The following is a 23,514-nucleotide window of genomic DNA, read 5'->3' as shown; positions in this document are numbered from 1 at the left end:
CAGATGCAGCCTGAGACTGTGGCTGCTGCAGTAAGTTCTTGACTTGTCACATGCTTGTGGTATGCCAAGACTACCAGCTTTTTTTCACTTGATCTTTGATATAATGAAGTGTTGAACTTGGAGTCAGAAAACCTCAATTTGAATCCTTGCTATTATTTACTATCTGTGTGACATTAGGCAAGTCGCATAACCAGACTTTGTGCTCTGCTGTCATTACTTTTTAGAACCTAGGATCAGTTCCTACCCAGGCATAGGGAAACTGTGGCCTCAGGACCATATGTGACCCTCTAGTCCCTCAAGTGCGGTCCTCTGACTGAATCCAGACTTCACAGAACAAATCCAAAGAAGTATGATTAAGGAGCTAGAGGGCCACACATGGCCTTGAGGCTGAGAGTTCCCCACCCCTGTACCCTAATGGGGCACCAAAGGAGGACTTTAGTGACCTTTTGACTTATCAGGGCATCCTATGATGGTTAGACATAATTTAGTGAGATGCAGGGATAACAGCTGAACAGCTTGAGGCTCTGTTGGTTCCCACGGGTTGGTGAAAAGCTTAGAGGAAGGCATTCAGTGTGCTGAGTGGTAAATTTTTAATGGAAGATTTTTGGGATGATGTGGACAAGAAGAGCAGAGAGTAATAACAAAGTGAATGGATTATAGTCTACAGTCTCCATAAGTGGATGGGGGTAAAGTAGATTAGGTCTCCTGTTCTCCAGCAGTATCCAGAAACAAGCAAATAGAAAAGGGGGATGAGGGGAAACCAGAGGGACTAGATAGTCTTTACTGTCATTAGCAAATGTTCATTAAGCCTTATACCCTTACCCACTTAGGTGGGGACTCCAGCAACAGCCTACTGCCCTTATCTCTACTTAGAGATTGGAATATTTGAAATTTATTCCAATATTTGAAAAAAATCTTCACAAAAGAATGATGGTGTCACTCTGGATGAAACAGCAGTGAGATTATGTTTTGTTCGTGCCAGAAATAAAATTGGAATTGTGACCCAAATCACAGTGATCAACACATGCTCCTTTCATATGTAACTAGCTAGAGACATGGAATTTTCTGATTTGAATATTAATACTAGTCTAGAGAATATAATCGATATATAGTGATGATGAATCGTAGGATTTTAGAAGTAGAGGAGACCTAGGAGACCTAGTCATTTTTTTACAGATAAGGAAACTGAGGCCCAATGATTAGTCCATTTCACAAAGAGGGATAGTGACAGACCTGGAACTACAAGATTGCTAGCCCCTTGACTTGCTCTCTGGTGTTCTTTCCCCCAGCCTTCAAATATAACTTCAGGGTTGATTAACTGTGAGTACCACTGCAGTTGACACTATCATCTTAGAAATATTTGGTACTGTGAACTTAGCCTGTACTCTGTCGAGAAGAAACCTGTAGTTTGTTTTTTGTTTTGAAGTACCTAGTTTAACTTGATGCAGGATGGACCAGCTGGAAAACAAAACAAAACATTTTTTTTTTTTGTCAGAAGCCTGGATTTGGAGTCTTGCTGCTTTCCAGCTTTGTATTCTTGGGCAAGTCAGTTAAATATTTTGAGCCTTAGTTTCTTTATTTGGTAAAAAGGGGGCAATAGTACTTTCACCATTGGCCTTACTGGGTTGTTGTGCTTATCCAGTGAAATAATCTGTGAAAATGTCTTGTATCTTGGGTGTAAATTCCTATATGAATGTAAGGTAGTATTCTCAACTCTTATAACCTTCAATTTTATTTCTATTTCAGTTCGAATCTGAACATAAATGATGTTCTAGGAAACTATTCGTTAACCCTGGTTGATGCCTTGGATACCCTTGCAGTAAGTGGCTAATTTAACTACTCAAAAAAAAAATTTCTAAATTAAGGTGTGAGTTTTCAATAGTACCTTTGTTATTTCTTCCCAAAGGATGTCTTATGCATAAGAAGAAAATAGCCAGGGTGACAGCTACACAAGGTAGCAGTGTTGTTAGACAATGCATTCAGATTGTTGTTCTCTTTGGGAGCTGAGAAAATGAGAAAATAAATAACCAGTTTTTTAGAGGGGAGGAGAATATGGGAATATGCTAAAAATTAGATAGATTAGGTTTTGAGGGAGGACCTTTTCTCTTAGCTTGCCTCTGTTGTGCTTTGATAAGAAAGCGCTAAGGAAAGACTTTCCTTCTAGTCTACAAAATTATTCGAGGAACTAGTCCTTGTTAACAGAGAAGTGGAGAAATCATATGATCCTGAGTTTGGGAAGGATGGTATCTGAGACTGATGGGATCTCCATCCAGCCAGGATTTACCTTTTATAGTGGTATCAGCAGTGATGTTTTAATAGGGGAAAGTCGAAACAGGATTTCCCACCTTCTCAGCCCATTTTCTGAAGCTGGATTGCCTTCTGACATGATTTCCAAGAATGATTTGCCATTAGAAAGCCAAAGTGCTGTTTTCTGTTCTGTTATCACTTAGGATCAGAAAGTTCTTCCTTTGATCTAGTCTCAGTTTAAACTCATTTACTCCTAGGCCTCAGGGGTGGTGTTAGAAGCTGTTGGGGCTGAGTAAGCTTGGGAGAAAGTTGTCCAATATCCAGCCAGGTGGGAGAGATAGGGAGAGCTCAGAAGCTTTTTGTTGAATCATTTGGTCTCTCTAGCCTAGCCCTCCCGCATGCCCCCAGCTCTTTTCCTCCTCTACTCCTGTTCATCACCCTTTACTGCACCAGTGTACCCCTGACAATTTCAGTTTCCTGTCTTTTAAAGTTAACTTTGACCCTGAGCCATTCATTATCCAGAGCTTGCTGCCTTCCCTTCCAACAACACACACACACACACACACACACACACACACACAGAGTGCGCTTGTGCGCACTCAGTTACTGCTGACACCTGAGAGGTTGATGGTTGGAAAGGGCAACTTGACGGTGAGAATCAGGAGAACTTTGAGTATGAGACAGTTAAAGTATACCTCTGTGTGACCAAGAGCAAAAAGCAGCTCCATTAGCCTTTCTGAATCTCAGTTTTATTAAAAAAAGACATTAAGGGTGATACCTTTTAGAACTTACCCAATAGGTTTATTGTGAGGATTAAATGAGATAATTATGTTGTTGTTGAATTGTTTTAGTCCTGTCTGATTCTCCATGACTCCATTTGGGGTTTTCTTGGCAGATACTGGAATGGTTTCCCATCTCCTTCTCCAGATCATTTTCCAGATGAGGCAGACAGGGTTAAGTGACTTGCCCAGGGTCACACAGCCTAGCTAGTAAGTGTCTGAGGCCAGATTTGAACTCAGGAAGTATTCCTTGTCCTCCTAGCCATAGAGAATTGGTTAAATAAGGCATTTAGGTAATGTAGTGGATAGAGTACAGGGCCTGGAGTCAGGAAGACCTGAGTTTGAAACCCACCTTAGACACCTACTGCCTGTGTCATCCTGGGCAAGTCACTTAACATTTTTTTGTCCTGTTTCCCTGTCTGTAAAATAGGGGTGATAGTAGCACCTGTCTTCTGGGGCTGCTCTGAGGGTCTGATAAGAATGTATTGGTGCCTGGCAACACAGTAGGTGCTTTATAAATGCTAGTTATTATTATGTGAATGTTGTTATTATGGAGGGGGAGGGCAACGGAAATGCACTTTTAAAAGTGATACGTTTCAAAAGCACTTACTGAACCTCTTCTTTCCCCAACAATACCCACCCAGAGGTTACTTGTTTTTGGTCCCTTGTGACTTCCCTTGGCCTTCATTTTCATATGATTTCAGCTATCTGAAAAGTGATTTCAGGGGAGGTGCCACTCAGACCCTCCCTTGGGATGATGACTCATCCAGATGAGCAATTCTGAGTTTGACACCTTGTGTTAAGATTCTTCATTCTCTGGCCATCTGCATTTACTTACAAAGGTTATCCCTTAAAAAAAAAATAACTCTTCTCCAGGTGGCTTTATTTGTAAAAGATTGGGACTTTAAATGTTTAAAATAATACTTGTTTTGTAGGTGCAGTTTCGCTGTTGAAGTGATCCTTATCTATAGTGTGTTAAATAGTCTTTAACCATTATGTCATAGGAACTCCACAAATGAGTTATGGGGGGAGGTCTCTAGACACTGCTGCAACATTCAGTGTGCTACACAGTCCTTAAAGAGAGGAAAAGAATGAAGCACTGGGAAGTTGGAGGCCTGGGTTCTGATTCCAGCTGTGTTCTAGATAACTTTTTTTTTAAGCAATCGGGGTTAAGTAACTTGCTCAAGTTTACACCAGTTATTTCTGGGTGTGGTGCTAAGTATCTGAGCCTGGATTTGATCCCCAGGTCATCCACACTGCAGCTGGTGCTCTTACTTGCTGAGCCAGCTGGCTGCCCCTAAGCAATTGGGACCAAGTAACTTGCTCAAGGTCACATGGCCAGGTGTTTCTGGGTGGGTGCCAAGTGTCTGAGCCTGGGATTCGATCTCCAGGTCATTCTGACATTGGAGCCAGTGTTCTTACTTGCTGTGCTACCTGGCTGCCCCTCTAGATAACTCTTGGTTTTCTGGAACAATGAACCAAAGCAGTGGCATGGATAATTAAAGATGATTTCTCTTTGATTTTAACGTGAAAAGTGCATGGGACTGGGAAGCAGGAGGCCTGTGTTCACTTACTAGTGATGTGACCTTGGACAAGTCACTTCCCTTTTTTTTGGGGGGGGTCAACTTTCTCATCTGTAAAATAAGATTAAGATAGATGATCACTAAGGTTATTTAAAGGAGGGGTGTCAAACTGAGCTCCTTCCAGGTCTGAGTGCAGCCTGAACCTGATTAAAGAGCAAGTAGAAAATGTGTAACAAAACAAATGCAAATACCAAGATAATGTTAATTTGTGGTTTTCTTAGTCACTGTCCTTCTGTAGAGATTCGTTTCTATTTGACTTTAACACCATTACAGGAACAAAACCTAGAAAAGAATAGCTGAAAACTGAGAAAAGAATAGTTTGTTTTTATTATTTGCTTGGATTAAAGGAAGAGGTGGAAAAGTTCCTGGAGGAGAAGGTGGTTGTCTTGAATTGCAGGTAGACAGTAATGCAAAACAACAATCATAACAGCAGCAGCAGCAGCAACTCACCTATTTGACGTTTGCAGCCCTGTGGGCTTCACCATTCACCAAGCACTTACCTCATCATAACCCTGCGGGATGGGCAGCACGAGTCTTGCTGTCCACATCTTACAGATGAGGAAACTGAAAAAGGCTGCGTGACTCGTTCCACGTTAACCCACGCCCTCTGCCGACCATACCCCCAGCTTCCAGAGGTGAAAAGAATGTCTGTAGACTTTTAGACCCCTGACCTATGTCATGAAATGACTGCTGTAGATGAATCTTTAAGAAAAGGAGTTCGGTATTGTGATGGGTGTGCAAAAAACCCAACCAGCCAACCAAACAAAAAAACCCCAACAATGTAAAACACCAAACTGACTGTTCCTCATGATGTCTGTATGTCTAGAAAAAAAGTTTTTAAAAATTTCACCTCTTCTTTGAGATGATTTATCTCTAAAATCACAAGCTACATATTTGGCATCCTGTAGACATTCTTTATAACTTTATTTATGGAGAAATGAGCAAGATAGTAAGTTTTTTGTTTTGTTTGTAGACTCAATTTGCCAGGCATTTTTGATGGGATTGATCTTGAGTAGGAGGGAATGGGTTAGGGGGAAGGGAGAGTAATTTTGTCCTTTTGTCTTTTGGAAAAAGAACTTGGGTTCCAAACCCAAGAGGATGAAGTTGCTTTTTGATAGGACACATTACATAAATGGGACCTTTGCAGTTCTTGGCTTGTTTTTGCCTGGGTGGACTGCAACACCACATCCAGATGCTTATGTGGGTGCAGTCCAACTGTCTAAAACATCTGCAGCCTCCATTTCAATTTAATGTTTTATGTTCCTCTTTCAAGATAATGGGAAATTCATCAGAGTTCCAGAAAGCAGTGAAATTAGTGATCAACACAGTTTCATTTGACAAAGACTCCACAGTCCAAGTCTTTGAGGCTACAATCAGGTAATCATAAACAAGATTGATTGAGGAAAATTTTTTTGTGTGTAGAATGAAAGGTGCCCCCAGTTGTGAAGTGGGGAATGGATGGGAAGGGAAGGGGCAGGAAACAAGCGTTTATAGAGTTAACTACTGTGTGCCAGGCATTGTGCTAAGCCCTTTTGCAAATATTATCTCAGTGGATCCTCACAGCAACCCTGGGAAGTAGATACTATTATTATTCCCCTTTTAAAGTTGGGGAAACTGAGGCAAACTTGCCCAAGGTCACACAGTGTCTGAGGCTGGATTTGAACTTAAGACTTTCTGACTTCAGGCCCAGTGCTGTAACCACTGTTCATCTATCTGCCTCATTTTGAAGTGACCAAAAGGTCACATAACTTACAAATGGTAAGCAAAAAGTTTCAAACTAGCTAAATATGGGATAAGAAGAAGAATGTCTTTTGTTTGCTCTTTTACAAAAATATGTTTATTTCATTCTAGAATTGCCAGATTTAGATTGTTTCCCTTGATGACCAGTCTTGTTTTCCTTTCATGACAATTCATTTTTCTGTTGCTTTAAGACTTACAAAGGTATTTCTGTATGATAGCTCTGGCTAGTAGACAAGTATTAAAATCCCCATTTCACAGTTAAGGACATTGAGTTTCAACAGAAGCAAAGTGATACATCTATTGCTGCCACAGAACTCAGACTGGCCTCCAGCCTTTGGCCTTTTGGGCCCAAGCCTTTGCAAGCCTGAGAGCAGGGGAGCCTCTCTGACTGTGCATTGCCTTCATTATTTTTAAGAAGCACCACAGACTGTGGACCTGCTTTTCCTTATACGTAGTACTGCATGCCACGTTATTTTTTAAGTTAAAGTACCCTTTTTATTTTTGTCATAGGAAAACCCATTCTGAGAAATCACTGGGCTAACAGATGTATGCCAGTTAACTTAGAAAATACCTATCTGCTCAGAAGTCACTTTTTGATTTTTCCCCTCCCCTTTTTATGACTGCTCCGCCCCAGAGGTAAAGAGGGTCCTGACTGCTTGTTAACCAGACCAGGCTCCCTAGGCGGACCCTGGGTGATGGCGGTTGACCATGTAGTTCTGGTTTTCATGGATATCTAACTCTTCCTAAAGAGAAGGACTTTAATTTTTGAGGAAATGTGTTAGTGCTTCAAGGAAGATAAAGTTTATTGCTCATACTAGGAGTATTTTAATAAAAAAGATTGAGAGGGGTGGCTAGGTGGTGCAGTGAATAGAGCACCAGTCCTGGAATGAGGAGGACCTGAGTTTAAATCTGGCCTCAGACACTTGCCACACTTACTAGCCGTGTCACCTTGGGCAAGTCACTTAACCCCAATTGCCCTGCTTTCCCCCCTCCAGAAAAAAAAAGCAAATAAAAAAGATTGAGTGTTACCCTCTACTATTTCTTCCCATTTATTGGGGAATTTTGGCATTTGTTTTGATGCTCCCTCAGACTCACTAAATCTCCTGATCTCCCATGACCTTTTTAATCCCACAGTCCTTGTCCATGTCTTTAATCTCATATCTTTCACTTCAGCCACCCTTGTGGATGGTCATACCTTGGATCTCAGCCTTGCCCAGAATGTCCTTCACTTCCTTCATCATAAGCTCCTCCATTCCTCTCTGACTGCAGCTGTCCTTTTCTCTTTCCTTGGGCCCTCAGTCTCTCTTCTCCCTGTTGTTTCATCAGGTCACTCCCCCTGCTTTGACTTTACTTTCCTTCCTTCTCTTCCCCTCTCCCCCTGCCCCAGTTCTCAATCTTGTAGTTAACCTTTTCTGCCCCACAGTCTTGTCATCAGCTCCCAAGTCTCTCTGCCCCTCGTCTCATTGATCTTTTGTCCTGTTACTGCTTGGCCCTTGCCACATCCCGGCCCTGAGTGACCCCCACTATTCACCTCCTCTGCTCCTATTTCTGTTGTGCTGGTGAACAGAGCTAGAGGAAATTGCACACCTCTGCAGACTTGGGTGCCTATTATTGATGTGACCCAGCTTCCTCTGAGCTCTCACTCCAGCAAGGCAATCCTTTTATTCTTCCCAAATGATTTCCTGTCTCACTCCCTTCAAGTTATTCCAGGCCTTCTCTTTGCTTCTCCTGGTGCCTACTCTGACCTTTCTTCTACTCCTCTCCCCACCTGTGAGTTAATCATCCCCTTTCTCTAATCGTGTCTTCAACTTCTGTCCTTCTTTATGACCTTCAAACCTCCCCAAGTCTTCCCCCACCTTCACTAGTCCTTAAAAACCTTAACTATCCCCTTAAGTCACTGTTCTGCATCTTTCCTCCTTTTCGTGATCACACTCCTAGGAAGAAAGCTATGTTCATGGCCTCCACTTCTCTCACTTCTCAATAGCCCTTTGTAACCTGGCTTTCTTTTTCTAAGTCTGCATCCTTCTTGACCTGTGTGCTACATTTGACAGTGCTGACAAACCCTCTTCTGAATACCATCTCTTCAGAATTTTATCACACTATTCACTCCTGGTTCTTTTTCTACCCATATGATTTCTTCTTTGTCTCTTGCTGATTTTTCTTCTGTATCTTGCCCCTTCTTTGTGTACGCCAAGGTCTTTCCTAAACTCTCTTCTCTTCTCCTGCCCTTCTATTTTCTCACATCATAACAGCATCAGCTCCCATGAGTTTGACTGTCTTCTCTATGTAACTGACTCATAGATAAATAGATGCAACTTCAGTCTCTCCCCTGAGCTTCAGGCCTTCATCAGTAATTGCCAGATGGACATTTCAAACTGGATGTCCCAAAGACATCTTAAATTCAACATGTTCAGAACTAACTCATGAACTTTTCTCCTAAACCATCACCTTTTCCAAACTTCCCTGTTTCTGTTCAAGGACACCACCATCCTTTAAGTCTTCTAGGTTTCTAACCTTAGCATTATCCTTGATTTTTCACTTTTCCACATAGACAGTTATCAGATCTTGCCATTTCTGCCTTTACGAGCCTCTCCCCTCTGATCCCATCTTTCTGCTCACACAGTAGCCACCTCAGTTCAGGCCCTCATCATGACTCATTTATGTTGTGGCAGTAGCTGTCTGATTGGTTTTCTTGCCTCAAGTACCCCCATGCTGTTTTGCCCGCCTGTCTTTTGCCTGGCTGCCCAGATCTAGCCATGGTACCCCCTTATTCTCTCTATTCCAGTGGCTCCATTGTACCCCCAGGTTAAATATAAATTACTCTTTTTGACTTTTAAAGCTCTTCCCAACCTGACTGTAGCCTGTTTCCAGCTTCATTAGACATTATTTCCTTTTCCCTGCTCCAGCCAAACTGACCTGTTCCTTATATTCAGTATTCCATTGCCTAGCCCTGTACTGCGTTCCATGCCTAGGATGCCCTCCCCCTCACTTCTGCCCTGTATAATCTTTTTCTTCCTTCAAGACTCAGCTCAAGCACAACCTTCTATGTGAAGCCTTTCTTGATACCCCTTCCCCATCATCTAGCTACTTTGTGATTGTTTCTATTTATTCTGCATATACTTATGTATATGTTTGTTGTCTCCCCTGTTAGATTGTAAGCTCCTTGTAAGCAGGGATTGTTTCATTATATTTGTAATTCTAGTACCTAGCACTGTGCCTGGAGTGTGGTCACTTAAATGCTTGTTGTTTGGTCCTGGGAATAATTGGAACCCCTAAGGTAGGTCAGTGTCATTTGTGTAAATGATCAGGATTATCCTTTGTAGTGGTCTACCCATGAAACAGCTCTTCTCCACTTGAGTCACACAGACCAGCAAGAGTGCGTTGTGTCTCATTAGCACCGAAATGGCTCTCCAGAGGTGGTGACCAGGTGTATACCTCTGACTCTAGGTCATACCCTGCACCTGTTCTATAAAAATACAGCCCTCTGCCATGCTGATTTTACCATGGGGATGTAGGCATCATCTAGTCTAACTACTTTATTTTACAGATAATGAAGCTGAGGCCTAGTTCCTTTGGGTTATAAGTATATTTGCATGTATAATGTGAGAGTGTCTTTGCTTTTTTTCTTATTCACAATAGGGTCCTTGGAAGTCTCCTTTCTGCCCATAGAATAATAACTGACTCGAAACAGCCCTTTGGTGACATGACAATTAAGGATTATGATAATGAATTGTTGCATATGGCTCGGGATCTGGCATTGAGATTGCTCCCTGCCTTTGAGAATACAAAAACTGGAATTCCCTATCCTCGGGTAGGTGAACCCCTTTGCACTGTTGTCTTCAGATTTTCTATGTAATGTAACATTCTTCCTACTCTTTGAAAACCTTTTTTTTATTCCTTGGTTGGGGGGGGGGTGGTGGAGCTGGAGAGCATAGTAAGGGAATGGGATAGTTCTGGGAGATTTTTCCTTCCAAATGCTACAGTTTGAGTTTGCCTGCATTGCCTTTTGGATGTCCCTTTGTCATTTCAGGTGACGGTATCTTTGACTAGATAATAGGTTTCCTGGGGCAGGGATCTTGATTTCAGTCTCTTACTGTTCTAGACTAGACCCTCTCAGCATACTTAGCATGTACAAGATTCTAGGTAAAGGTTGCTGAGTGAGTTCAAAAGATCATAGATTTAAAACTGAAATTAGAGACCATCTGGTCTGATTTCTTCCCTTTATAGATACAGAAACTAAGACCTTAAGGGTAGTTTCTTTCAGATATTGCCTCTCTGCTTTATTAAATAGGAGAACTATCCTTGTATCATTGTAGCTGTGAGCTGCTTCCTCTGGGGGGTGAATCAGGCCCTGGGGCAGCGAGGAGAACTGCCAGAGCCTAGAGCCTGGCTGATGATGAAATAAAGTGTTGTTGAATGTCAATGGGAGTGAGTTTAAAGCATTGCAATAACACCCTGTAAATTCTTGGTGATTTTATAACTAACTCCTCTTTGTCCTGGACCCCAGTGCTTAGAGTCGCTGTGGCTATGGAAATCTACCAGGGCTGCAGTGAGGTAGTTTAGCAGGTGGCCCTGTAATGATTACCCTAGCCTCTTGTTAACGATGTAGAGGTCTGGAGTTCTCATTAGCTTCCTTTTTGGGACTTCTCCCTGGTCACATAAATGTTGATTGTAATTTGTACATACTCCTAGTGACAATCACACTCATTTGACCCAGGGCTGTAGGCAAGTGTTCCTGGAATAGTCTGGAGGGGTTCAGGATTTCTGTTAAATGAAAACTTGACCTGCTAGGCTAATGCTTCAGCAAATGATTTGTTAACAGGGTGACATCAGGGGAAGAGGAAGGGGACCCATGGCTAGAGTCTGGATACAGCCAGAGGCCTCAAGGAAATAAGCTGCAAGGACAGAAATAGCCAAAATTACAAGGGGTACAGTCATGTGTGATACCAAACCTTCCCCTTCTCTGGCAATACCCATGATCACCAGGGGTCCTATGCCTGTTCTGGCTAGAAGTGGCTGAACCACCTGCAAAGAGGGTGCTTTCCAGTAGGGCTGAGAATAGCCAAGCCCCAGTCCAGGAATATTCCTTTATGCAAAATAAGGTAGATTTACCAGAACCAGATAGAGGATGTAAGTGGGTGTCAGGGGCAAGTAATCCCATAAGGGACAAGAGCTTCAAGGTTTCTTATTAATGTAATATCACAGTGTGGGCACTGATCTTGCTGAGAGTTGCTTGGTATGCAGAGATTGCTGTTCCAGGAGGCCATGCAGGGGGATTGCAGGATCACTAGCTGATCAGGGCCTTCTAGTAATTTTCTGTTGCACTCTTCACAGTCTTGTGAGTGGCCTTGCCCACTGAGCCCCTGTGCTATTCTGTCTCCAGGTGAACCTCAAGAGCGGTGTCCCCACTAACAGCAATAATGAGACATGCACTGCTGGCGCTGGCTCCTTGCTGGTGGAGTTTGGGATTCTTAGCCGGTTGCTGGGGGACTCGACATTTGAGTGGGTGGCCAGGCGAGCAGTGAAGGCCCTTTGGAATCTGCGCAGCAATGACACCGGGCTTCTAGGTGCACTGACTTCTCTTCCTTTCCTCTTCTGCCTTTGACTTTCCCATTCTCTGTGCTGCTCACTTCCCTTTTCTCTCTGTACCTTCTCCTTAGACCATTGGAATATCAGGAGTAAGGATCCATCTGGATTCCCCTTTGGTTCCTTTCCCCTTGAACTTTTGCCTTGAGCATGGCTGAGAGATCTGTCAAGACTCTCTTCTGAAGTGACATCTCTCTGAGCACATTCCTTTTAAAAAATAAATCATAATGACTCATAAATAAGGACACTATAAAAAGAAGTGCCTCAGAGGGAATTTTCTACATGTCCAGAATTAGGTTTTAAACATATACTGGCAGTGGCAAGGGTGTCTCCCTGTGGGGAAAAACCCAAACCTCAAGTACTAGACTGAATTAAATCTGAAGGGTGTGAGAGTGTGTGTGTCTGTGTGTGTGTGTTTGTGTGTCTTTTGTAGTTTTAAGAGATCAAGATGGAGTTTTGAAATGGGTTTTGTTGCTAGTGTTATGCTTTGTATTGTAAAACATTTGTCATCCTTGACCTGGATACTTGTAAACCACAGTTAATCATTGGAAAGAAAATTTAGTCACATCTTGGGCTTCATGATTGTCCCTTTCCCCCAATTGTAGTTACATCATCTGTATTGGGATAACCTGATGTGACACGTAATTTGGTACCTTTTGCTCCAAAGAGTTGAGGATTAGGTCTGTAACTCATAGGAGACTTCGGATTTAAGTTTAAAATTGTAACGGACTTCAGATTCATCTGGTCTGAGTCTTTCATTTTATAGATGAAGAAACTGAGGTCCAGAGAGGTTGTGACTTGCCAAAGTCACACAAGTCACGGAGCTAGATTTTAAACCTAGGTCCTTTTACTCCCATTTAGTGCTCATTGTCTGTGACATGATGCTGAATTAAAATGTAACAACCAAGGTTTCCCTCCTTCTCTCACTGGTTACAAGTTGGGGTTACCCCTGATAGGTCAGATGACAGTGTGTGGCTGAGAGGCAGAAGAGTTGGAGGATGGAACCTGTAAATGTTTCATGTTGTGTATTTTTTTCAGGGAATGTTGTGAATATCCAAACAGGCCACTGGGTTGGAAAGCAGAGTGGCCTCGGTGCTGGGCTGGATTCCTTCTATGAATACCTCTTGAAATCTTACATTCTGTTTGGAGAAGATGATGACCTGAAGATGTTTAATGCTGCCTATCGGAGCATTCAGAACTATTTAAGAAGAGGGTAAGTGTTTCTAATGCTCGGTTCTTTTGGCCATTGCAGAAACGAATGAGAGGTGCTGTGAAATTGCCCGGCAGTTCTCACGCTGTTTTCCTTCCTTTCTCCCCTTGTCCAGCTCCTTCCCCTTGTGTTTCTCTTTCTTCTTGCCCAGCCTCTTCCCCTTCCTTTCCCCCTTTCCTTCCTCTTCCCCTTCCTTTTCCTCTTTCCTTTGCCGTTTCCCTTTCCATGTCCTTTCCCCCTCACCTTTCCCCCTTTCCTTCCTCTTTCCCTTTCTCCTCCTTTCATTTCTGCACTTGACGCCCTTTTTTGGTCTTCTTCCTTCTGTGCTGCTGAAGATAAGTCCAGGTAGTTCTCATCACTTACCTGGGTGATCTGCCACATTTTTTCTTTCTGTACCAGACAATCACTTTTCATTTATTATGTGGGTTCAACATGACAGGAGGTTATTGCTGTGGAGGACATAACTGACTTACAGTATTTGTGACGTGCTTAGCACAGTTCTTTGCTCATAGTAGGTGCCATTTCAGTGTTTATTCCCTTTTCCTTCCCTTCTCCAGGCTGGCCCCCGGCTGACTCCACAATCTGCTGTGTGGTGCTCAGGTTTTCTTGGGCTCATAATGTATATCTTTGGCATTGTAGGAGCTCCCTCTTAAATTACTCTATTTGGAGATAGGATATGATACCATAACAGACTAGGATTGGTAATTTTTATGGAAATAAACTTGAACTTTGCTTGTACAGTCATAGGATCATAGCATTTCAGAGTTGGAAGGGATCTTAGTGATAGAATCATCCACATCCTCCTTTTTTATAGATGAAGAGATTGAGAGGCCTAAAGATGTGGAATGACTTTCTCAGGGTCACAGAGTTAATTTGTTCAGGCACCTGAAGCACAGCCCGGGTTTTCTGCCTTCCAGTCTAGTGCACCACACAGCTCCCAGAGCATATATTTTGGTCCATGCCATAGGGCCTGGATGATTACATTCAATTCAGTAAGCATTTATTAGGTACATATGGGAAGTCCTCTTTTAACTTTAGAATTTTTAGATATGAGGAAACTGAGATTCAGAGAAGCCATGACTGGCTCCAGGTCATACAACTATTTAATGATAGACCCAGAGCTAGAACTCCAGGCCTCCAGAGAAGAGAATCTTCCTTACATGAACTTCAATGGCCAAGCCTCCTTGGGTGAAATACAATTTGGATTGCATTATACTGAATTTCATTCTCTAGAGAAAGTAATTATAGCCAGGAACGAAGATTACAATTGTTAGAAATAACCAAGAATTTTACCTGACCATGGAAAAAAAAGATTTTTTTATTTCACATCTGATGGGTAACTTGACCTTTTACCTCTAGTGAAAAGACTCAAGTTCCAAGTTAAGTTAATTACATAGTTCTTTTTATAATTTATCCATATTTGAATTTTGTGCCTTGAATCCCATTGGTTAGCATTTCAGGGTTCATTAAATCCCACCCCTTGACTACCTCTCATTTCCATATTTCAATTCCCACCTCTTCTCATCCTTATATACTTTATAAAAGGAAATCCAAGCAGAATATTTTAGTTTCTTTCTCAATTGTCTGCATCAGATAGTATGAGAAAAGTTTCTTTCCAATTGCTAATAGATTTGACAAAAGCCTTAGTTTGAAGATTCTGGCCCAGGATATTAATAATAAAAGTCCCATTATCTAATACCAAGTCTGGTTTAATAGGCCTGTCTTTGTGATTGACACCTGGTCTGGCAGTCCCTTTTGATATATAGGAAGAGATCTTCTTAGATATGCTGATTTTTAAGTGCCAGCCTGCCCCATTCTTCTCTACAAGCAGTGTTTGTCTCTGACATTAGCCATCAGTATGGCTTCAAGTCAGCTTTCATATAATTTCTGTTTTTATATATAATTTCTGTGGAAACAAAATTGTCATATCTTATACTTTCAAAAGGGTGTGTTTTTTGAAGGAAAATAGTAGATGAGTTAACTTAAACGTTGTATTCCCTTCAGAAATTGTGGGGCCTATCAAATCACTTTCCGCTTTGTTTAATTTGTAGCCGGGAAGCTTGTAACGAAGGTGAAGGAGACCCTCCACTATATGTGAATGTGAACATGTTCAGTGGCAAACTGATGAATACCTGGATTGATTCTCTGCAGGCTTTTTTCCCTGGTTTGCAGGTAGGTTTATGTTAAATTCTCTAAGAAAAGAAGGGAAAACATCACCTTCTGGAGGAGGGAACGCTCCTTGTTATGGTTTGATGCCCTTAGCAGGACAATGACCTGGGAGAATTGTCTAGGTCCTGCTGAGGGCCTTTTTTTTCTTTTTTTGCGACCTTTATAGCCAATAGCTCATGCCTAAGAATGTGTCAGAACTGGAATAACAAAGCGCAGGTCAGTTTGGAAGCTGTTGTTTTGTTTTTCATCTTTCTTCCTCAAAGAGGACCAGTGACATCACAAGGGTGATCTTTTGACTTGCAAGTGAATTGGACTGAAGTCACCAACCTCACTATCTCCTCCAGAGTACTTGAAATCCATTGGCAAGACATTAGTCAAGGTGACTGGCAGTGGCCTTTCTAAATCAAGGTCTGTCCCAGGCCTCAGTTTATTGGAGACAGTGCCCTTACAGTGACCAGGGAGCAGGGAGCTAATGTTTTGCAGATGCAGCTTGGAGTGGGGGGAGCTCAAAAATGTTTTTTATGAATTGCTTTCTCTCAAATATCACCAGATCACGAGTTGCACCAGTAGAAAAGGGATAAATATAGATAACACCAAGTAGGTAAACCAAAAGTTTCTCTTTCTCTCTGAAGTAAATTTGGGGCACTGCTTGGCCCTGATGCCGTCCTCATGACTTCTTCCCGCCATAGCTCTATAATTCTGGCAGCGGGACTGGGACATGGGAGAAGCAGTATTTACTGCGGGTAGTTGGTAGTTCACAGAGTAGGCAGTTAAAGAGTTGAGACCTGGGTCCGGCTGTTCCGTTTTGGCTGAGATGAAATTGGACGTCATTTAAAATTTTGTTCATCTAATTTGCCAGATTGCCCTCAGTGTGTTTGGGTGCTGAGAAGATTTCCAGAATATACAAGGTGGTGAGATCTGAATAATCTGATTTACCAACTCTTTAGTCATATTGCCATGGGTGTGTAAACATCATGAGACTGTGCCAGCTTGAATAGTGTCTCCACAGAAGACAGAGTTTTTAGTGCTCACCTCTGGACAATCAATTCCCAAGGGCATGATCACTCTTCATATATTTGGAGTACTTCGGCTTATAGGCAGAGTCACTATGAATGATGGTTGAATGGTAAAGGAAGGTTCAGCGCAGATATATTGAAGCACTGTAGCTGCCCCATAAGGGTGGTTTTAAGTTATCTGCCCCTGCTAGTGGTCAGCTGAGATGAGAAGGCCCCAGAGGCCTCTGTTGGACAGTAGGATGGACAGTCTGGCGTCTATGGTTCCTTTCAGTGCCTGAGATTCTGTGACTCTAATGCTACTTGTTAATTAAACAAGCATTTATTAAGCATTTACTGTGTGCCAGGCATATATTTGTTCCTGTTCTACTTGAAAACAGTGAGTTCCTTTTAAAGTAGGTTTTGTTTTATGGTCCTTCATGTTCAGTGGCCAGCCTGCCTGAGGCAGAACTTGCAGACAGTCCCCCTTGTCCTTGTCAGTTTGTACTGGCTCTCTAATCTCCCCTGTAGCTGGCCTAGTGCATTGTAATGTGCAAAGTGTCAGGGAGACTTGAGGCTGAGTCCCACTCCCAACGCAGGCTGTCGCTGTCTCTGTCACCTGGGACAATTCGCTGAACTGTCAGTGCTGCAGAGGACCACCAGCTTCCAGTTTCAGACCCAGGGCATATCTGCATTGATTGGTGGAGGGAGTTTCTCCCTGGAAGCTCTGTCCAGAGATGAAATCACAGGTCTAGTTACCAATAACAAAAGATCTTGTTGGTGGGGGTTTGCCTGTTTCTAGGACCCCCTCAGGTTCTTGTCCCTGTGTTTCTGTAGATCCTCCATAGAGGATCCATTCAGCTTGCTAGAAGCCTTCTTCAGGTTTCTTTCCTACTGTCCAGTTCAGTGTTAGGGGTCATGAGTCAGTTGTCCCTCACTTGCGGTATGTGGCCAGCCTGCTTCTTTATCCATTCATGTTGGTCCTTGATGAAGTCTTCTGTTGCTACTTCTGAGGCAAGTCTTTGTCGATGATGTGCTATTTGTTGCTGTTTGTCTTTGAAGCACAAAGGAAAGTGTCTTTCACACACTCTTTGGAAGCTCTTGGTACCTGGAGTGCCCCAGTCTGAGCTTCCAGGGAGGCTTGAGTGGAGGCAAGTTTGTGTAGACAGGCTCGGAGAATCAGATGTGGAAAAGCCATGTGTCATCAGAGAGGAACTGAGCTGAGAAACCAGATAGCTTCTTAGTTCTTCCTTAGTCCAGAAGAATAAGCTTCCCAGTATGACTTCTCATTGTTTGAAATGACCGCCTCCAGCAACGGCCAGTGCTCTGACCTTAGATAAGCACAAAAATGCACTCCACAGGCTAATCTGGAGTAAGTTTAGAATTCTTCCTGGAACAGGCAATTGAGATGCTTCTCCGTTCATTTATAGAACCTCTGAAAACTTCCTTGTCTTTCTATTTGAAACTCTTTAAGGAAATGGGGATGCATCGACTAAATCGTTCTGTTTGCTCAGATGTCCAGCCTAGCTTCATCGTTGGCAGCAACACGTTTGTAGATAAGCTACAGCAGAGTTTAAACAGTAGAAAATCATTGCTGTTGAATTGGAGTGAAGAGCTTTCTCCGTGGGGGAATGACAACCAAATTACCTTTCAATCTTTTCTCCAGGTATTAATAGGGGATGTGGAGGATGCCATTTGCCTTCATGCCTTTTATTATGCCATCTGGAAGCGCTATGGTGCCCTCCCGGAGCGATACAACTGGCAACTACAGGCCCCTGATGTCCTCTTTTACCCTCTGAGGCCAGAGCTGGTGGAATCAACCTATCTCCTTTACCAGGTATGCAGGTTCATTTGAGAGTAGGGAGAAAAATGCATGGGCATAGGTGTTCACACATGTATGTCTGTCTAGTAGGCATGTAAAAATATGACCTAAATATGTATGGTCTGGCCTGGGGTTTTGTTTGCTTAGGAAACTCCTTCTATGAATGCAGGTCTACAACTGCTCTGTCTGTGTGGTGTTGTCTTGATTAGAGGTCAAGTGACTTGCATAAAGTCCAGGGTTATGTAATGTGAGAGAGAGTGTGTGTGTGTGTGTGTGTGTGTGTGTGTGTGTGTGTGTGTGAGTGTGTGAGTGTAAGTAAATCATAACAAATATATAGTATAATTATATATTTTACATATAAATAAATATAAAAATAAATATTTTACATATTTATAATATGAGCATATATATTTCATACTGTAGGATTATATATGCATATGTGTGTATGTTTATATAGTATGTGTGTGTATGTACACATATATGTTTATATGTGTGTGTGTGTATATATATAAATATATATGGGGGAGAGAGAGAGAACAAACAAGAACAGTGTATTATAGTGTACAGAGTGCTGGACTTGGAATCAGAAAGATCTAGGTTAAGATCTAGCCCCTGAGATGTAGACTTTTTTTTAATTTTTATTTTTTATAAGCAATTGCGGTTAAGTAACTTGCTCAAGGTTACATGACCAGGTGTTTCTGGGTGGGTGCTAAGTGTTGGAGCCTGGATTCGATCCCCAGGTCATCCTGACACTGGAGCCGGTGCTCTTACTCACTGTGCTACCTGGCCACCCCAAGATGTAGACTTTTTGACCCTGGACAAATTAACTTTTATGTGTCTTAAGTAGCTCTCTGAAGCTTAACTGGGTAGAGGAGAAGAGTTCCTCTCACAGAACTTCAGACTTGTTATATATTTACAGATATGTGTGTGTATATGTGTGTACCCATGTATGTGTATATGTGCGTATATCTATTATCTGTCTTTCTATATGTACACATACCTATAAATAGTTGCAGAGCACCAAGAACTGAACATGGAAATTTGACCCTCAGCAAATATTTGTTGATTTATGTAGTAGAGCAAATTAAAAAAATGCACATTATTGTGTTCTAGCATGAGATAGGTATTCAGACCGAGAACTCATTTTAGCTTCCTTGATTGTGAAGGAATCTTAGAGGATTCCTGCTCAGTGTTTTCATTTAAATCTTTTTTTCTTTTATTGAAAAGTTATTGAATTTTTTTGTTTTAACATCACCTAAATTTCCCCTTTAAATCTCTTCTCTCTTAGAGAACCATCTTATATAACATTTTTTTCAAGGAAGAGAGAAAAAATAATCAGCAAGAAAAATCAGTACGTTTAAAATAGATGAAAACCTGTGCAAATGTCCCACACCTGTGCTGTTATGTGTTGGGCGAAGTCATTCCACATTTGCAGAATGATGAGGGAGGATGTCTTTTCCTTTCCTTTTGGGTGCTGAGCCTTGTCTGTGACTTTAGAACATTTGTTTTGCATTGTTTTATGATTGCATTATTGTAGTCATTGTGTACATTTTCTTGTTTCTTTTTACTTCACCCATCATCACCTCGTATAGGTCTCTCTGTGTTTCTGTATTTATCATTTCTTACAGCACAGTCGTATTCTGTTACATCCCGTTGGCAGGCATGTACTTTGTTTCTGATTCTTTGCTACCACAAAAAGTGATGATATAAATATTTTGTTGTATGTGAGAACTTTTGTTTTTTATCAATGACCTCCTTGGGAAGTGTGCCTAATAGTAAAATCTTTGGGGGTAAAGGGCATAAGGCATTTAATCACTTTGCTTGCATAATTTAAAATTACTTTTCAAAATGGCTGTACTAATTCAGAGCTCCATCAAGAGCACATTAGTATGCTTCTCTCTCTTTTTTTTTTTTTTTAAACAATTGGGGTTAAGTAACTTGCTCAAGGTTACACGGCCAGTTATTTCTGGGTGTGGTGCTAAGTATCTGAGCCCGGATTCGATCCCCAGGTCATCCTGACACTGGAGTTGGTGCTGTTACTCACTGAGCTAGCTGGCCACCCCTAAGCAATTGGGGATATGTAACTTGCTCAAGGTTACACGGCCAGGTGTTTCTGGGTGAGTGCTAAGTGTCTGAGCCCGGGATTCGATCCCCAGGTCTTCTCAACACTAGAGCCGGTGCTCTTACTCGCTGTGCTACCTGGCTGCCCCGTATGCTTCTCTTTGTACAAATCCTCTCATATAACTCTTCAGAAGTATGCTAGTGTTTATTTGGAAGTTACTACATTGTCACCAAGAGTAAGTCTTCATTATGAAATGTTACTTCCTACTGTAGTTTTAATCCAGTGTATTATATTTGTATGCATTTTCCTGAAGATATACACATTCTAAAAGCTTACTTCCTAAGCAGTGGAGAAAGTGGGCCTGTGGCTGGTTCAAGTCCAGCCAGCAGCACCTGTGGCTGTTTTTCCTTGGTGGAAGAAAGAGGGAGAGAAACCAAAGAAGAGGAGAGGGTAGGGATTGATGTAATGGTTTGGGACAGGAGTGGGAAACCTGCAGCCTCAGGGCCACGGGTGGCCCTTTGAATCCAAACTTTACAGAACAAATCCCCTTAACAAAATGCTATGTTTTCTCAAGTTTGGATTCAGTCAGAGGGCCACACTTGAGGACCTAGAGTACCACATGTGGCCTTGAGGCCTCAGGTTTCCCACTCCTGGTTTGGGGTTATCAACTTATTTTTTTATTTTTTAAAGCAATTGGGGTTAAGTAACTTGCTCAAGGTTACATGACCAGGTGTTTTTGGGTGGGTGCTAAGTGTCTGAGCCCGGGATTCGATCCCCAGGTCATCCCGACACTGGGGCCGGTGCTCTTAGTCACTGAGCCACCTGGCTGCCCCTGGGGTTATCAACTTATTAACAGAAAGAAAAGCAATCTTGATTTTTTAAGATAACCACACCATTCCCCCAATTTTTTTTAATTAAAAAAAAAAATAACATGTATAATCAGTAAAAAGTAAAGGTAGAAATTTTTAACTGATCTTGGCATTGGCCTTTTTTTCTTCTTTTGTGTAATTTTTATTGCCTTTCAGCTTTTAGATCTTTTCTCTCCATTCTCTTTTTCCTTATTTCTGTTAACTTTTTAAAATTTAAATCATTGTCCTTTACATCCATGACATTTAAAAAACAGCATTTCTCAAATTCTTTACCTGCAACTTCTACATGTTTATGATTGAATGACAGGAGAGGCACTATATTTGACACTGAATGACTTGTGTTTGTATTTAGTAGGACCTTTGGTTTGCAACTTTAATAACTAGAAAAATAGATGCTTTTTCCCTGTATATATATAAATATACTATATGTATATAGTATATTTATATTGTATTGTATTATTTATATTATATTGTATTATATTAATTGTATAAATATAGTAATTTATTGGTGAAACCACTCAACCAGATATGGCCAAGAAGCTTTTTTCTGGAAACTACTGAGGAAATGTTGAGGATAAGAGATGATCTTTAAGGTCTCCTGACTTCAAAATTCAGTGATTCTGAGTTCTAGCAAAGCCTGGTTTCTGTTGACAACAGAGCTTCATTGTGTACTGTTTTGGGGGTGGGACCTGGGTCAGAGGTGGAGGCAAAAAGTGTTTGTTCTGTCTGCTTCTTATTTTCCCAATTATTTAAAGAGAAGTAGAACCTGGGTTTGGCCTTTAAGGTAATGAAAGCCCAGCCCTTGATGTTGCTATGTTGGTGAGGAGTGAGTGTTTGAGCACTGTTTTGTTTTTATCTTTGACCCTGACCTTGTGCTCACCAGAGACCAGAAGTCAATATGCCTGGAGAAGATGTACTGAGACTGTTGAAAACTTAAGCAAAACAGACTATAGGTGTGGGTTATGGTGATATGTAAAAAATGAGTTTTTCCTAATTCTTCCATGTTCCTGAGGTACCCAAAACATTAATTTTACTCTGTGCCTACCTTCCTGTGATCAGCATTAGTATCTCCCTGCTCACTTCTCTAGGCTTTCTGATATATATTTTAAGATGATTTTTCTATTTCTTTTGCTGGACTATGTTCCTTTTATTTTTTATTTTTTGTTCTTTTTAGGCAACCAAGAATCCCTTTTACCTCCATGTAGGAATGGATATTCTTCAGAGCCTGGAAAAGTATACAAAAGTCAAGTCAGTTTTAAAGTTCCTTCCTTTTTCTTTGTTGGACATTTTGGGGCCCTGTTTTAAGTTCTGTAAAATGTTGTTTTATATTGCATTTGGAAATAAAAGGGGACACTGGCAGTGTCTTTGAAAGAGCACAGCATGAGGGGTTGGGAGGCCTGGGTTCTAATATAGGTTCCACAGTCAACCAGTTTTGTGATCTTGGACAAGTCTGAGCTTCAGTTTTTTCTCTTTAACATGAGTTTGTTGACCTCAAAGGTACTTGCCTTACCTGAGATTCCTTGGTATGAAATCTCCAGTTCTAGTTTGTAAACTTTCAGATTGCAGTCAATGGCATCAGCTTGTTGTTGGGAGCTACTTTGCAAGTTACAACCTGCTTCCAGTTATAGCATAATTACTGTTCCTCAATCAAATTCTAGATGGCTTTTAAAAAATTCTTAAAATTGTCTTTTGTTACTACAGTTAAGAATTGAGGCCAAATATGAAACTGGGGCTTATCTGTATTGCAGAACATTCCATTGGCATTAGTTCAGCCCATTAGGATGTTTACTGACCTTTCAAAACAGAATAGAGAGCATTTAAGCTCGTGTGGTCGTCTATATGGAGTCTGGCTATTAGTGTCTTAGAAGACCGTATATAGGAAGTTTATTTTACTGGTTAGGTGGAGAGAATGATTAAAAGTACAATTCTTTTGCAGATGTGGTTATGCTACATTACATCATGTCATAGACAAATCAAAAGAGGACCGCATGGAAAGTTTCTTTCTGAGTGAGACCTGTAAATACTTGTATCTGGTATGTATTGCATTCAAGTGATTCACTCAGTACGGTATTGTCAGTAAAGCGTGGAACAGCGTTTGTAACATTTATTTGGCTCCTGGCCCATCTTTAAACTTGTTGGGGTTATACACTCCAGCCATCCATTAATCCAAATACAGATATTTTCTGTTCTCTAACTCTTCTTTGCCCTTCCCCCCATACAGCATAATAATAATTAACATTTATGTAGTTCTTTAAGCTTCACTGAAAGCTTTATAAATAGTACCACATTTTATCTTCACAGCAACCCTGGGAAAAAGGTATTGTTATTATTCCCATTTTACAGATAGGGAAACTGAGACTTGCCCAGGGTCACACAGCTAGTGAGTGGTTAAGTCACAGGTAGGATTTACACACACACACACACACACACACACACACACACACACACACACACA

General features: G+C 41.5%; 1 protein-coding gene across 1 annotated transcript in view; it reads left to right on the top strand.

The window, feature by feature from the left end:
• EDEM1 (ER degradation enhancing alpha-mannosidase like protein 1) overlaps positions 1 to 23,514 on the top strand; it is a 37,235-nt gene that overhangs the window by 5,746 nt on the left and 7,975 nt on the right. Inside the window, exons 2-10 of the mRNA XM_069084054.1 lie at positions 1,747 to 1,819; positions 5,883 to 5,986; positions 9,989 to 10,160; positions 11,733 to 11,916; positions 12,974 to 13,148; positions 15,197 to 15,317; positions 17,973 to 18,143; positions 22,234 to 22,307; positions 22,996 to 23,092. Coding sequence (XP_068940155.1) covers positions 1,747 to 1,819; positions 5,883 to 5,986; positions 9,989 to 10,160; positions 11,733 to 11,916; positions 12,974 to 13,148; positions 15,197 to 15,317; positions 17,973 to 18,143; positions 22,234 to 22,307; positions 22,996 to 23,092 — 1,171 coding nt within the window. The remainder of the gene's footprint in view (positions 1 to 1,746; positions 1,820 to 5,882; positions 5,987 to 9,988; positions 10,161 to 11,732; positions 11,917 to 12,973; positions 13,149 to 15,196; positions 15,318 to 17,972; positions 18,144 to 22,233; positions 22,308 to 22,995; positions 23,093 to 23,514) is intronic.

Source organism: Petaurus breviceps, unplaced genomic scaffold (genome assembly GCF_028583685.1).
Source record: "Petaurus breviceps papuanus isolate PSGF00001 unplaced genomic scaffold, PetGlider_PUasm1.0 174, whole genome shotgun sequence".
Lineage (NCBI taxonomy): Eukaryota > Metazoa > Chordata > Mammalia > Diprotodontia > Petauridae > Petaurus > Petaurus breviceps.
Note: the sequence above shows the minus strand (reverse complement) of the source record. Positions and strands in the feature narration are given on the sequence as shown.